At 43.6% G+C, this 14583-nt stretch overlaps 1 protein-coding gene across 1 annotated transcript; it reads right to left on the bottom strand.

The window, feature by feature from the left end:
• Positions 1 to 350: 350 nt before the first annotated feature.
• LOC119338457 (MADS-box transcription factor 16) lies at positions 351 to 6310 on the bottom strand. Its single transcript, XM_037610782.1, has 7 exons — positions 5905 to 6310; positions 5694 to 5760; positions 5424 to 5485; positions 5150 to 5249; positions 4779 to 4820; positions 939 to 983; positions 351 to 801 (listed from the first exon to the last, which is right to left on the bottom strand). Exons 1-7 carry the CDS (start codon positions 6090 to 6092, stop codon positions 616 to 618), a joined length of 690 nt encoding a protein of 229 aa, XP_037466679.1. The 5' UTR covers positions 6093 to 6310; the 3' UTR covers positions 351 to 615.
• Between the last annotated feature and the right edge of the window lie 8273 nt (positions 6311 to 14583).

The following is a 14583-nucleotide window of genomic DNA, read 5'->3' as shown; positions in this document are numbered from 1 at the left end:
ACAGCAAAAGTTTATGGAGTTTTTAAGAACCGCTCACTATGAGTAGCCACTTTGTGCGGAGGACAGATGATCCACGGATTTTGGTTGCAACTGATTGGAGATGTTTCTTTAACCGGGCTTGATGACGATTCCATGATAGAATATGTGATTGCATCATTTTATCTTGTTAGTGTATGGTTATTTCGAGCTCTGCGCTCTTATTACTGTCAATTTGTGTACGACTACCGGATGATTAATGCTCTAAACCTAATCAATATGGTTGTATGCATCATTTCTTGGAGAGGCCATGGGCAAACCCTCCTTTTTCAAAAACAAATATGCATAATAACCAGAAAACATTTAGACATATGAAATGATCATCACAAGTACCAAAATATATACTATGATAGTAGCACCAAGTAGCTCACAACCAAAGTCATAGCACATCATGCAATACAATACACAGTCGAGCACTACGGCGTTAATTACACATTGAACTGAATCATGTGCACGAGACCGACATAAGGCATCATCGATCACAGCATTTCACAAATACAAACACACAGATTTTTTTTTCTTATTGTGGTAACTTGATCACTCGATATATAAGCTAGTAGGAGCAATAGCCGTGATCGATTAGCCGAGGCGCAGGTCGTGGGAGCCGCCGTAGGCCATGCCGTGCAGGTTGGGCTGGCTGGGCACCACGCGGAAGGCGTACATGTCCGCCGCCGAGCCGCCGCCCATCGCCACCGCCGCCACGCCGTCCCACCCGCCCGCGGCCGGGTTGTCCACGAATCCGTACGCCGGGTCCTCGCGCATGCCCTAAATACACACGCGTGCACAGTTATCATGGTCAGCTCGGATTCATGCATGATCGTGGTTTTTTTTTTTTTTTTGGAAAAGGGATGCATGATCGTGGTTACATAGCTACTAGCTAGCTAGGGAGCGAGAGAGCTCACCAGCTCCTGCTGCAGATTCTTGTATGCCTCCTGGGAGTGCTTCACCTGAATATGTGCAATGGATTCCGAGAGAAGCATGAATTAGTACACGGATGCAACAAGCTGCAGGGGTTAAATACATGCGTATATTTATCGTACAACAGGAGGCACCGAATGACAAAAGCCAGCTGAATCTACATCTACATATAAAATACATACAGTCTTAGTCTCTTAGACATGTCGCGGATACACAATTTAACATGGGTTTGTTGCTTGTCTAACTGCATTGTCATTGAGAAACCTCCCAAGTGAAAGACGTGTTCAGAATGAGTAGGAAAACCTGGCTAGTTTATATGAAGGACCATGGCATGCAAGCAAACTAAGGGCTGGGGGTTTCCTATATAGGTTGTGCTCTTAGTTTTGTCCCTCTAGCTATAGGTTCCTCCATATATCCATGTAGAATACAATGGTGCTACCAACATATGCATGCATGCCATGTGTCCATGCTGACGAGATGTATAGTTCCAACTAAGCATTGTTTCGAGGTGAATTGTTGAAAATCCCTTTTGATAAGTATGTAGGTAACTTCAATTACAATAATCTTTACGTCACACATTTTTTTCTTCAAAAAGGAGGTTAAACCTCCGGCCTTTGCATCATTGTGATGCACACAACTATATATATATTAATATTAATCAGAGTAAAAATCAGATGGATGGAAAAATAAGATTGTAGTTTATCCCTTTTTTCTTGAGAACACAAACAAATGCTATGAATATTTTCACATATGTGCATGCTGAAATAATGCAATAGTATTAAAATTCACCTTGAGGAATCTAGCATGCACATAAAATTATGAGTTGTTTCATGATGAAATAACACCTTAATTAATATATCTTATCTATTCCCTCTGCTCAATAATACATGCTGTTTTGGATCTTGCATTGTGTCAAAGTGCAAGTATTACTGTTACATTTCTATCAACATGTTATTAAAAATTCCATGAAATTTTTAATAATGGTATTTCCAGTTGGACAATATGATTCATATTCTATATATTCATGCTTGATGTTAAAGAAGTTTGAGTACACCCATTCTAGGTCGTCATCTATTTCGAATGGAGGCCGCCGTTTTAACCAAGTGCGGGTAGCTTGTTTGTTTAGCTACTAGTTCCCTGCTGCAGCTTGTTGTGGATATACTACTTGAACATCAATCATATTCAATTTACATGAACTTCCAGAAGTTAAACTTATATTAAACTATGGTAGTCAGTTTATCTCATATTAACTTAAGTATTGGTCTTCACTATGACTTTTGGAGTAGGCGGTGACTAGAACATATAGGCTGGATTTCCTTTTTTGGTTATTGATGGTAGTGGAACCCGGTCTAGAACTGTTGCACATGAAAAAATGTTGGCAAAAAGAAAAGGCAAGAGAAACAATCTTTCTCAAATAAGGAGTACATTATACTCGCTGCACTCTTAAGCATACATCATTCTGTACATAGGAATGGCCTTTAAACTTTGACTGCCATCTTTACATGAATATTGTTAAAGACATATTTTATTGATTTCATTTTTACCCGGCTAACATTTTTCTAGCTTAATCGCAGTGAAAGTTGCAGAAACTTAACTTGACTAAAACATCACGTGTATTTATATCACCTAACGAAGGTAGCACTAATCAAGTACATGCTTGTATATTTGACGGGACAACATGTATTTAATTTAATTAGACTGTTTTGTTATACGTGCATGTACTTTACAAGATGCTTTTACATGGATGATTGAAGAAAAGGAATATATATGCACTCATCAAATACTCGCTCTCTGTTTTAATTTACTCCGCATGTTTGCTTTGACCTAAGTTAAACTTTATAAGTTTGACCAAGTTTATCAAAAACAATCTAAACTTTCACAACAAAAAATATATATGGTATGAAAATATTTTGTTTGATGATTCTAATGGTATTGACTTGGTATTGTGGATTTTTTTTTGTATAAACTCGATCAAAGTTTAGAAAGTTTGACCCGAGACAAAGCTAGCTAATATGCGAAGCATATAAAAACGGAGGGAGCACCCATGTAAGATTAGTGTCATCTAGTGCGAGGACCAACTGTTTTATCGTTTAGATTAACATCGCAGATCTCATATGTCCAAGCAATTGTTCATCCAACGCCACTACAAAAGCATCCAGCCATATAATCTCAATGGCTATAGAAGAAACTCATGTAGTTGAGATAACTTTAACATTGTTATAGTTCCAATATTTTTGCCAATTATCCACAGGGCTACTGACTAGATTTGTATGTGGTCCTTACTTCAATAGCAGAAGTACGGGAGCTTCTGAACACTGGGGCAACCATATGGAAATGGTTGCGGGCTTTGTTCAACCGGTTTGAATGTGAGTCTAGTCATGGGATCAGTAAAACATATGTGATTTTATTTGTTGGATGCGGTTGTTTCCTTGTCATATCATCTTTATAGTAGATTTTAAAAACCTCACAATAAGAATGCTTTGTGCATCGCTCAATCTAGAGCCCGGGGGTTTAACCTCCTTTTCGGAAAGAAAAAGACACACTATTCTTTCCCTGAGCGCCTATATTAATGCCACGCGGACCTTAGAACATAAACATATCTTGAAACCAATTTTAGCTTCACATTGACGACTGGTATAAAGCATTATACCCAGGACTACGCAAAGCTGAAGACCGGATCATATATATGTCAGTACGCAAAACAAAAGAAAGGCGAAAGTTCTCTGCCATTCATTCAGATCGAAAAGCCAAGAGGCCGTATAACTAAAGGCTTCGTTTCTATAGTTCCGCAAACCATAAAGCCTCGTCGCCGGTCCTCATCTACAAGGGGTATCATGGCGCTGTGCAATCCCATAAAAATCCGTGTTTGACATGCTACCCCCAGATAGCCGGGGGACCGAACAAAGCAGCCATGCACGCTCATGCACCCATGCATCTCTAGGCAGCCAGCTACTGATCGATCATCTAGCTAGGCTTAGCAGGAGATACGTGTAGTGCATGAGAGATATAGCCCCAAGATTATTGTCCTTCGCTCTTTCTCAATTCCAGCTTATGTGTTTCTGTCAAAAGGAGACAGATCACTGCATCTATTGCTGTTCGTCTACGTGTGTGTGCATGCATGTAAGCACATGACATGCATACTCTACACCGAGATTTTTCCAAAGGCTCTATAGCTAATTAGCTACGCCAAGATTTGGATCTAGAATTGTAGAGTGTAGAGTCTAGAGTTGCCGAAGTGAGGGGGTTGAGTGTGTAAAGTGCAGACACGCATGGCAGTGCACCGTGTACATTGGCATGCAATGTGTTCGTTTGAGGCGTGGAGGTGTCTGTCAGATCTTTGCTTCCATCGGTCACTAGCTAGGTTGAATGTTCAACCATATAAGGGTTGGGAGATGGATGTATGTTTGGGGCTCTAAGCTAGCTAGCTAGCTAGATTATCAGAGTGGTTAATATGTAATTCATTTGTAACGCCATGCATATGATGCAGCTCATGAGGTGCAATAATGGTCATACATATCTAGCTAGACGGACTTTCTCAAACAAAATTAATGTGACCGAATGATTGTAGAATACAGAGATCTGGTGAACACATGGTGTTCGAACAGTGGCATGGAGAACTAGCTAAATAAAGAAACTGTAACAAGTGGCAGCTGACACAAGGCAAGGTAAGCGAATTGGGGAAAGATCTAGTTTTGTGGAGATATGTGTGCGCCAGAACAGTCATGTACACCAAATTGGGCAACGTACGCCTGAAATTTTCGAGCTAGGAGAAAACTACTTCAATTCATAGAGAACTTATAATGATTGTTTAGAAAAGGTCTCACCTTCTTCTTGTAGGTTTCAGTCTGCGTGGTGATCACATGATACTGCAAAATCAAAACGAAAACAACAGAAAAAAGAAAAGAAGATTAATTAAGATGCTATATATGTTGTTAAAGGAAGCAATATAATACATGAGATGAAATTAAACAAGAAAACCCCAACCAATTCTTTGGAAATAAGAAGGATCAATCTCTTATTAATTAGTACTCCGTATATCCTAGAGATCGAGAACTGTATAGATCTACCATGGGGCTAGCTAGCATGAAATATGCACGGATTGGACAGCAGATGAGCGAGCAGAAACAGACAGATCCAGCTAGGAATCGAAGCCTAAATCAACTAATCTGGTAGCTAGGGTTTTGTACGTGCATGCCTTCCTCTGGCGGACCTCCTTGAGAGCGGCATCGACATTTTGTTCAAGGTCGCGCAGCTCCTCGAACTCCAGCGCGTCCAGATCTTCACCCATCCTTTGCCTGCGATGGGTATAAAAACGAACAGTATGTTAATTCAAGTCGATCTCGGCATCAAAACAATATAAATTGCTGGAGCTGGAGAATCCCCATGAAGCAAAAGAATCCCCATGAAGCAAAAGAATCCCCATGAAAGAATGGTTCGGATATAAAGAAGGTAAGAGGAAAGTGATTGACCTGATCTCGGTGCGCAGGTTCCGATTGATGTCCTTGAGATGGCTCAGCGTGCGCTGCATATTCTGCGATGAAATCAAATCAAACCAAAACGAATCAGCCAAAGAAAAAGAGCAGTGAAGCACCGGAAGATGGAGCTTGGACTCGATTAGATCTCATGTCAAATCACAAGAAAACAGCGAATGAGTAGCTATCTAGAAATTAAAAGGGAAAGTAGAAAGTGTTGAAGCTAAAGAAAAAGATGGATGAAGGGCAAGAAAGAGAAGCAGCAACCTCATACTGCTCGATCCACAGGCTGGTCCCGATGGCCTGCTGGTAGCGGTCAAAGATCCCCTTGATGCTGCAAGTACATCACACATGGAGAAGAACAAGACGAAGCTGGCTTATGTTAGAGAGGTATAATCAAGCAGGCAGCAAGCGATGGAATGGAATTGATAATTAACTAAGCAAGAGAGACATGGATGGTGCTGTTCGTAGTTCGTACTCGGTGCCGGTGCTGCAGAACTCGTGGTACTTGCCGGTGGAGGAGAACATGATGATGGCGACCTGGGCGTCGCAGAGCACGGTGAGCTCCCGCGCCTTCTTCATGATCCCCGACCGGCGCTTGGAGTAGGTCACCTGCCTGTTGGTGGCGTTCTCGATCCGCTTTATCTCAATCTTCCCCCGCCCCATCTCCGCCGGCCGATCCACCTCCTCCGACCCCGCAATCGCGCGCGCCACCGCGAGCGAGCGAGCGAGCTGGCGAGCTAGCTAGGTCGACCGACGCAGCGATGTGTGGAGAAAAAAGAGTATGGGGGAAGGGGAAGGAGATCGGCTAGCTGCTGCTGCTGCTGCTTCTCGAGCTGCTGGTTTGGTTTAGTAGAGGAGGTGGGATGGAGGTGGTGCCGAGTGTGCGTGTGCATTTCGGGGTGGTGAGGACGGTGGTGGGTGGCGCCGATGGACGGGGACGGTTGCCGAATCCGTGAAAGGCGTGGGGAGCCGCGCCGTGCCTGCCCTGCCCTACCCTGCCCGCGCGCACGGGCCGTACGACCACCACGTAGCCCCGTAACGCGTATGGTTTTGAGCGCCGTTGCGTGCGTGCGGGGCGGCCGTGGTTTTGAGCGCCGGACGGACGCGGGTGCGGGCGTATGCCCGGGGGGTATATTGCTCTGGCGTGGCCCGGCGGTGCGGCAGCGCTCGGCACAACGGTTAGCACGGTTCGGGCTCTGCGGCCATCATTGCTTCGCTGCTTTGCCTAGCTTGCCGGTCTCTCGACTCGAGGCATGCGCATGCAGAAAGAGACCGGGTGATTCTCTCCTGCATTTTCAGCTTAATAAAGAATAAAGCATTTTCCCTCTCTTTTCTTCTTTTGTGTAGAATAGAACGGGCATTGTCTCGTCTTAATTCTTAGTTAACACTTCTCTGTTTCTCCGGCCAGCTTAACATTTCTATCATTTCGTACATCAAGTTAACATTTCTCCTCTCGTAAAAAGAAAAGCTAACATTTCTCTTAGTATTGCTCCGTTGTGGCAGATCTAGAATCCAAGAAAGATGGAGCAAGACGGTTCCTGTAGGACGGTGTACCTCGTCGGATCTGTCATATGTGTCACGCCGGGACACGGATTCAATCCGCCAAGTCCCGGGTAACTTTACCATTGGATTGAAAATGCACGGTAGCACCGTGTAGCACATGACTTTTTCCCCCGAAAAGGAGGTTATCCGCCGGCCTCTCCACCGTGTAGCACATGACACTGTAGAACATATTGTGTAGCACGTATAACTATCCATGTTAAGCAAACCACTAATTCTAAATGATAGGTGGCTAAGTCGGTATACATAATCCAAGTCACCGTTGTCGTGCGGGGCAGGTGCTCAGCCAAATCATTTGCCAAGTTGGTGGATTGGCACTGGTTCTTTGTTGGTGTGCAACGTTGGCTACATATGCTTCTTCTCTGTATCCTCATGCTCAGTGAAAGACTTGCATGACAGTGGCCACTGTTATGCCTTGAGTGTTGTCATCCTTCTTGGAGATCTAGTGTCGTTCCGATTTGGGTCCGCCTCCCCGTGTTTAACTACACTTCCCAATGATCTTCTCGTGTTCATCAGTCGATGTGTGATGGTTGCCGGTAGCAAGGTCGAGTTAGCTTTGCGGCGTTCCTCTCCTTGGAAGCATTTCTTGACCCCCCACCACCACCACCGCAAGACCCATGAACCGTACTAGGTTTTTTGGCCATGCGTCGGGTCACTATTGATGTTGTTGTTGATGCATTTGGGGATCGTTGGTTTGTAAGTTTCAGTGCCACTAGTGTGCAATTGGAATCTTAGCTCAGTCGATGGGATCAAATGAACATATGTTCTCATAGTTCTTATACTACAGTTGCTTGTTTCGTGCATATTTTGAGGTTCTTGCCCTTTTGAATGCATGTAATTTCGGAAGCTTCTCGTCGCCGGTTATGGTTTTATTATTTCAAAGTCAAGGCTCATTTGAGCATTCCATCTGAAGGGTCAAACAATATGTAATGAAGGACCAAACGGTAACTAATTTTCTTGGGAATTTAGAGGATATGCCAAGCATATGCATACATGCACTTGTGATCATGTTGGGTGGGTGGGTGGGTGGGGGGGGGGGTTGTGGCTTGCGAGTCCTTAGTCCCTTTGGCCTCTGCCACTGGTAGCCAAAAAATTCTAAATACCAACTTAGAAAGAATGCATTTCTCAAATACAAAATTGCAGGAACCGCGTCTCTCAAATTGATTGCTTTAATTAGTCATTTCTTGTCTAACATTTTTTTCCAAATACTATATTAATTTCTTCTGGAACGAAAAGATCTTTTTTTTTGTATATACGTATCACCAACTATGGAGGCAATATATCCCTAAAAACATATATTATGACACATATTTGTTAAAATGGGAGGGATCTAGTTAGTGTTCAATCAGTGAGTTGTAAGCCTCATCGCAAATCCCTCCAATTTCGAATGATAAAATGTTCTAGTGTTTTCTGAATTGGATGTATATAGACGCGTTTTTGTGTGTTTGTTTCACTCATTTCAGTCCGTATGTTGTAACCCATATTGAAGTAGTATCCAAAATGTCTTATAATTCGGAACAGGGGTGATAGCATTAAGTGGTAGTTTTTTATATAAAAAAAATCGATGAGAGCTTCCGGCTCTATTATTCAGAAAAGAAGCCTGCAGATCAGGTCATCAGTTTTGCATGAAGTTGATAAGTGGACTCACAGTCACGGATGAGGAGCGGTGTGCTTGTGATTCACAACCGATGAGAGCTTTGTATGTGTCTATGTACTAGTTTTTTTAGACTGGGCAAAAGATTTGCCAGTTTCATTGATTAAGAAGAAGGTTTAGAGGTTTTTGGCCAATGGCCGATTTACAATACATTACTCTCACGACACTACATTACTCAAATACTTGGCCCATGCAAGGCACCATAGCTTTGAAACATCTTTAATTCTAGCAACAAGAACCCCAACCGGCACCGTGGTGTTACAGAATACGCGGAATACGCGGAATACGCGTGCATTTCTTCGTTCTGGATTTCCCACAAGATAATCATAATAAGAGACATCATTGCCCGTAGAGATTGTGACATGTTGGCGCCAATGAGGTTCCACCATGCCTTCACTGAATGGACCGCCACCCAAGCAGTAGGGTGCACATCAACCAAGCCAAGCCAAGATTTGATCATTTCCCAAGCTCGAACCATGTAGCGGCATTGGAAAAGGAGGTGAGCCGCTTACTCTTGAACTTGCTTGCATAGGGGGCAACGATCGCAGTTAGGACAACCCCGACATTGAAGCCTGTCGGCTGTTCACATCCTATTATTGATCACAAGCCAAGCAAATAATTTGCATTTTGGAGGAGCCCAGATCTTCCACACCAACTGTTGCATGTTGGAGTCCACTAAGCCCAGGAACTGGGCTTTGTAGGTCGAGGACGCGGAGTAAGAGCCATCGTTTGATAGCTTCCATGAGATAGAATCAGGCACATCAGGCTTGAGGTGCACCACAGATAATTTCTCCCAAAGGTTGACAAACTCGGTCAGATGTGTAGTGGAGGTGGTCCCATCGTTATTGACTTGAGAGTCCCAGAAGTTATTATTCAACACCTTTTGAACCATACATCCCCTTCTTTTCGACATGTCAGAAATCTTCGGGGCGGTGTCTTTGGGCCTCATGCCATCTAGCCAAGATGAATCCCATAAAGAAGCACAAAGACTGTTGCCAAGAAACACCTTGGTGGCAGCCGCAAAAATGTTTTTGTCATTCTCATCTCAGGGGTTACCCAAGCGAACCAACAGTTTCACCGGATCCAACCATTCTACCCAAAGCCACTGGATACGAAGCGTGGACGCAAACTTCCTCAGATTTGGGATACCCAGACGCCCATGAACCTTGGACTTGCAGGCCAGCACCTAGTTGATCTTGCATTTGCCACTAGTGACCTTGTCACGACCCGCCCAGAGGAAAGCAAGCCTAAGAGAATCAATCTTTTCCAGAACCTCAATTGAAAGGTTTAATGTTGTCATATAATATATGGCAATGGACATGATGACAGACTTGCCCAGAACAACCTTCCCCGAGATGCCATTAGCATGCCCAACCATGGAGAAAGCTTGGATGCAATCTTATCCTCCAGGGGCTGTAACTGGATCCTACTCAGCCTCTTGGCCGACAAAGGCAATTCGAGGTACTGTTGGGGAACGTAGCAGAAATTCACAATTTTCTACGCATCACCAAGATCAATATATGGAGATTCTAGCAACAAGAGAGAGAGACGGAGTGCATCTTCACACCCTTGAAGATCGCTAAGCGGAAGCATTACAAGAACGCGGTCGGTGGAGTCATTCACGAAGCGATTCAAATCGCGGAAGATCCGATCTAGCGCCGAACAAACGGCGCCTCCGCGTTCAACACACGTACAGCCCGGGGACGTCTCCTCCTTCTTGATCCAGCAAGGAGAGAGGAGAAGTTCTGGGAGAGCTCCGACAGCACGACGGCGTGGTGGTGGAGCTTGCAATTCTCCGGCAGGGCTTCGCCAAGCACTACGGAGGAGGAGATGGTGTTGGAGAGGGGGAGGGCTGCGCCAGGGGCAAGGGTGGAGCTCCCATGCGCCTCCCCAGTATATATAGGGGTGGAGGGGGCTGGTTTCTTGCCCTCCAAGTCCATTGGGGTGTTGGCAACGGTGGAAGGAAAGAAATCCCATCATTTCCTTCCCCACCGATTGATATCCCCCCTTTTTAGGGATCTTGATCTTATCCCTTTGGGATATGATCTTATTCCTTCTAAGGGGGGATCTTGGTGCGCCTTGACCAGGGGTGTGGGGCCTTGCCCCCACTACCCACGTTCATGTGGGTCCCCCCATGCAGGTGGGCCCCACTCCGGAACCTTCTAGAACCTTCCCGGTACAATACCGAAAAATCCCGAACATTTTCCGGTGGCCAAAATAGGACTTCCCATATATAAATCTTTACCTCGAACCATTCCGGAGCTCCTCGTCATGTCCGGGATCTCATCCGGGACTCCGAACAACCTTAGGTAACCACATACTGTTTCCCATAACAACTCTAGCGTCACCGAACCTTAAGTGTGTAGACCCTACGGGTTCGGGAACCATGCAGACATGACCGAGACGTTCTCCGGTCAATAACCAATAGCGGGATCTAGATACCCATGTTCGCTCCCACATGTTCTATGATGATCTCACCGGATGAACCATGATGTCAAGGATTCAAGCAATCCCATATGCAATTCCCTTTGTCAATCGGTATGTTACTTACCCGAGATTCGATCATCGGTATCCCAATACCTCGTTCAATCTCGTTACCGGCAAGTCACTTTACTCGTTGCGTAATGCATGATCCCGTGACTAACTACTTAGTCACATTGAGCTCATTATGATGATGCATTACCGAGTGGGCCCAGAGATACCTCTCCGTCATACGGAGTGACAAATCCCAGTCTCGATTCGTGCCAACCCAACAGACACTTTCGGAGATACCTGTAGTGCACCTTTATAGCCACCCAGTTACGTTGTGACGTTTGGTACACCCAAAACATTCCTACGGTATCCGGGAGTTGCACAATCTCATGGTCTAAGGAAATGATACTTGACATTAGAAAAGCTCTTAGCAAACGAACTATACGATCTTGTGCTATGCTTAGGATTGGGTCTTGTCCATCACATCATTCTCCTAATGATGTGATCCCGTTATCAATGACATCCAATGTCCATGGTCATGAAACGATGACCATCTGTTGATCAATGAGCTAGTCAACTAGAGGCTCACTAGGGACATGTTGTGGTTTATGTATTCACACATGTATTGCGGTTTCCGGTCAATACAATTATAGCATGAATAATAGACAATTATCATGAACAAGGAAATACAATAATAACCATTTTATTATTGCCTCTAGGGCATATTTCCAACAGTCTCCCACTTGCACTAGAGTCAATAATCTAGTTCACGTCACTATGTGATTGTAATGAATCAACACCCATGGGGTTTGATCATATCTCGCTTGTGAGAGAGGTTATTAGTCAACGGATCTGAACCTTTCAGATCCGTGTGTGCTTTGCAAATCTCTATGTCATCTCCTAGATGCAGCTACCACGCTCTATTTGGAGCTATTCCAAATAACTGTTCTACTATACGAATCCGGTTTACTACTCAGAATAATCCGGATTAGTGTCAAAGTTTGCATCGGCGTAACCCTTTACGACAAACTCTTTTACCACCTCCATAATCAAGAAAATTCCTTAGTCCACTAGTTACTGAGGATAAGTTTGACTGCTGTCCTGTGATCTTTTCCTGGATCACTCTTGTACCCCTTGACTGACTCATGGCCAGTCACACTTCAGGTGCGGTACACAACATAGCATACTATAGAGCCTACGTCTGAAGCATAGGGGACGACCTTCATCCTTTCTCTCTCTTCTGCCGTGGTCATGTCTTGAGTCTTACTCAATATTCACACCTTATAACACAACCAAGATCTCCTTCTTTGCCGATCTGTTTTGAACTCCTTCAAAATCTTGTCACGGTATGTTTTTATTTGAAAGTACTATTAAGCGTTTTTTGATCTATCCTTATAGATCTTGATGCTCAATGTTCAAGTAGCTTAATCCAGGTTTTCCATTAAAAACACTTTTCAAATAACCCTATATGTTGTCCAGAAATTCTACATCATTTCTGATCAACAATATGTTAATAACATATACTCATCAGAAATTCTATAGTGCTCCCACTCACTTCTTTGGAAATACAAGTTTCTCATAAACTTTGTATAAACCCAAAATCTTTGATTATCTCATCAAAGCGTGTATTCCAACTCTGAGATGCTTACTCCAGTCCTTAGAAGGATTGCTGGAGCTTTGCATACTTGTTAGCATCTTTTAGGATTGACAAAAACTTTTGGTTGTATCACATACAACCTTTCCTCAAGGATATCATCGAGGAAACAATGTTTTGACATCCTATCTACAAGATTTCATAAATCATGCAGTAACTGCTAATATAATTCCAACAGACTCTTTAGCATCGCTACGGGTGAGAAAGTCTCATCGCAGTCAACTCCTTGAACTTGTCGGAAAACATCTTAACGACAAGTTGAGCCTTTTTAATGGTGACACTTACCATCATTGTCCGTCTTCCTTTTAAAATCCATCTGTACTCAATAGCCTTACGACCATCGAGTAGTTCTGCCAAAGTCTATACTTTGTTTTCATACATGGATCCTCTCTCGGATTTTATGGCCTCGAGCCATTCGTCAGAATCCGGACCCACCATCGCTTCTCCATAGCTCATAGGTTCATTGTTGTCTAGCAACATGACCTCCAAGACAGGATTACCGTACCACTCCGAAGCAGTACGCGTCCTTCTCGACCTACGAGGTTCGGTAGTGACTTGATCCGAAGTTTCATGATCACTATCATCAGCTTCCACTTCAATTGGTGTAGGTGCCACAGGAAAAACTTCCTGTGCCCTGCTACACACTAGTTGAAGTGATGGTTCAACAACCTCATCAAGTCTCCACCATCCTCCCACTCAATTCTTTCAAGAGAAACCTTTCCTCGAGAAAGGACCCGTTTTTAGAAACAATGACTTCTACTTCCGGATCTGAAATAGGAGGTATACCCAACTGTTTTGGGTGTCCTATGAAGATGTATTTATCCTCTTTGGGTTCGAGCTTATCAGGATGAAACTTTTTCACATAAGCGTCGCAGCCCCAAACTTTCAAGAAACGACAGCTTAGGTTTCTCTAAACCATAGTTCATACGGTGTCATCTCAACGGAATTACGCGGTGCCCTATTTAAAGTGAATGCGGTTGTCTCTAATGCCTAACCCATGAACAATAGTGGTAATTCGATAAGAGACGTCATGGCATGCACCATATCCAATAGGGTGCAACTATGACGTTCGGACACACCATCACACTATGGTGTTCCAGGCGGTGTTAGTTGTGAAACAATTTCCACAATGTCTTAATTGTGTATCAAACCCGCAACTCAGATATTCATCTCTATAATCATATCATAGACATTTTATCCTCTTGTCACGAAGATCTTCAACTTCACTCTGAAATTACTTGAACCTTTCAATAATTCAGACTTGTGTTTCATCAAGTAAATATACTCAGCATCTACTCAAATCATTTGTGAAGTAAGAACATAACGATATCCACTGCGTGCCTCGACACTCATTGGACAACACACATCAAAATGCATTACTTCCAACAAGTCGCTTTCTTGTTCCATCTTACTGAAACGAGGCTTTTCAGTCATCTTGCCCATGTGGTATGATTTGCATGTCTCAAGTGATTTAGAATCAAGTGAGTCCAAACGATCCATCTGCAATGAGTTTCTTCATGCGCACATACCAATAGACATGGTTCGCATGTCTCAAACTTTTCAAAAAAAAAACGAGTGAGTCCAAAGATCCATCAACATGGAGCTTCTTCATGCGTTTTATACCGATATGACTCAAATGGCAGTGCCACAAGCAGGTGATACTATCATTACTATCTTATATCTTTTGGCATGAACATGTGTATCACTACGATCGAGATTCAATAAACCATTCATTTTAGGTGCAAGACCATTGAAGGTATTATTCAAATAAACAGAGTAACCATTATTCTCCTTAAATGAATAACCGTATTGCG

Source organism: Triticum dicoccoides, chromosome 7B, assembly GCF_002162155.2.
Source record: "Triticum dicoccoides isolate Atlit2015 ecotype Zavitan chromosome 7B, WEW_v2.0, whole genome shotgun sequence".
Lineage (NCBI taxonomy): Eukaryota > Viridiplantae > Streptophyta > Magnoliopsida > Poales > Poaceae > Triticum > Triticum dicoccoides.
Note: the sequence above shows the minus strand (reverse complement) of the source record. Positions and strands in the feature narration are given on the sequence as shown.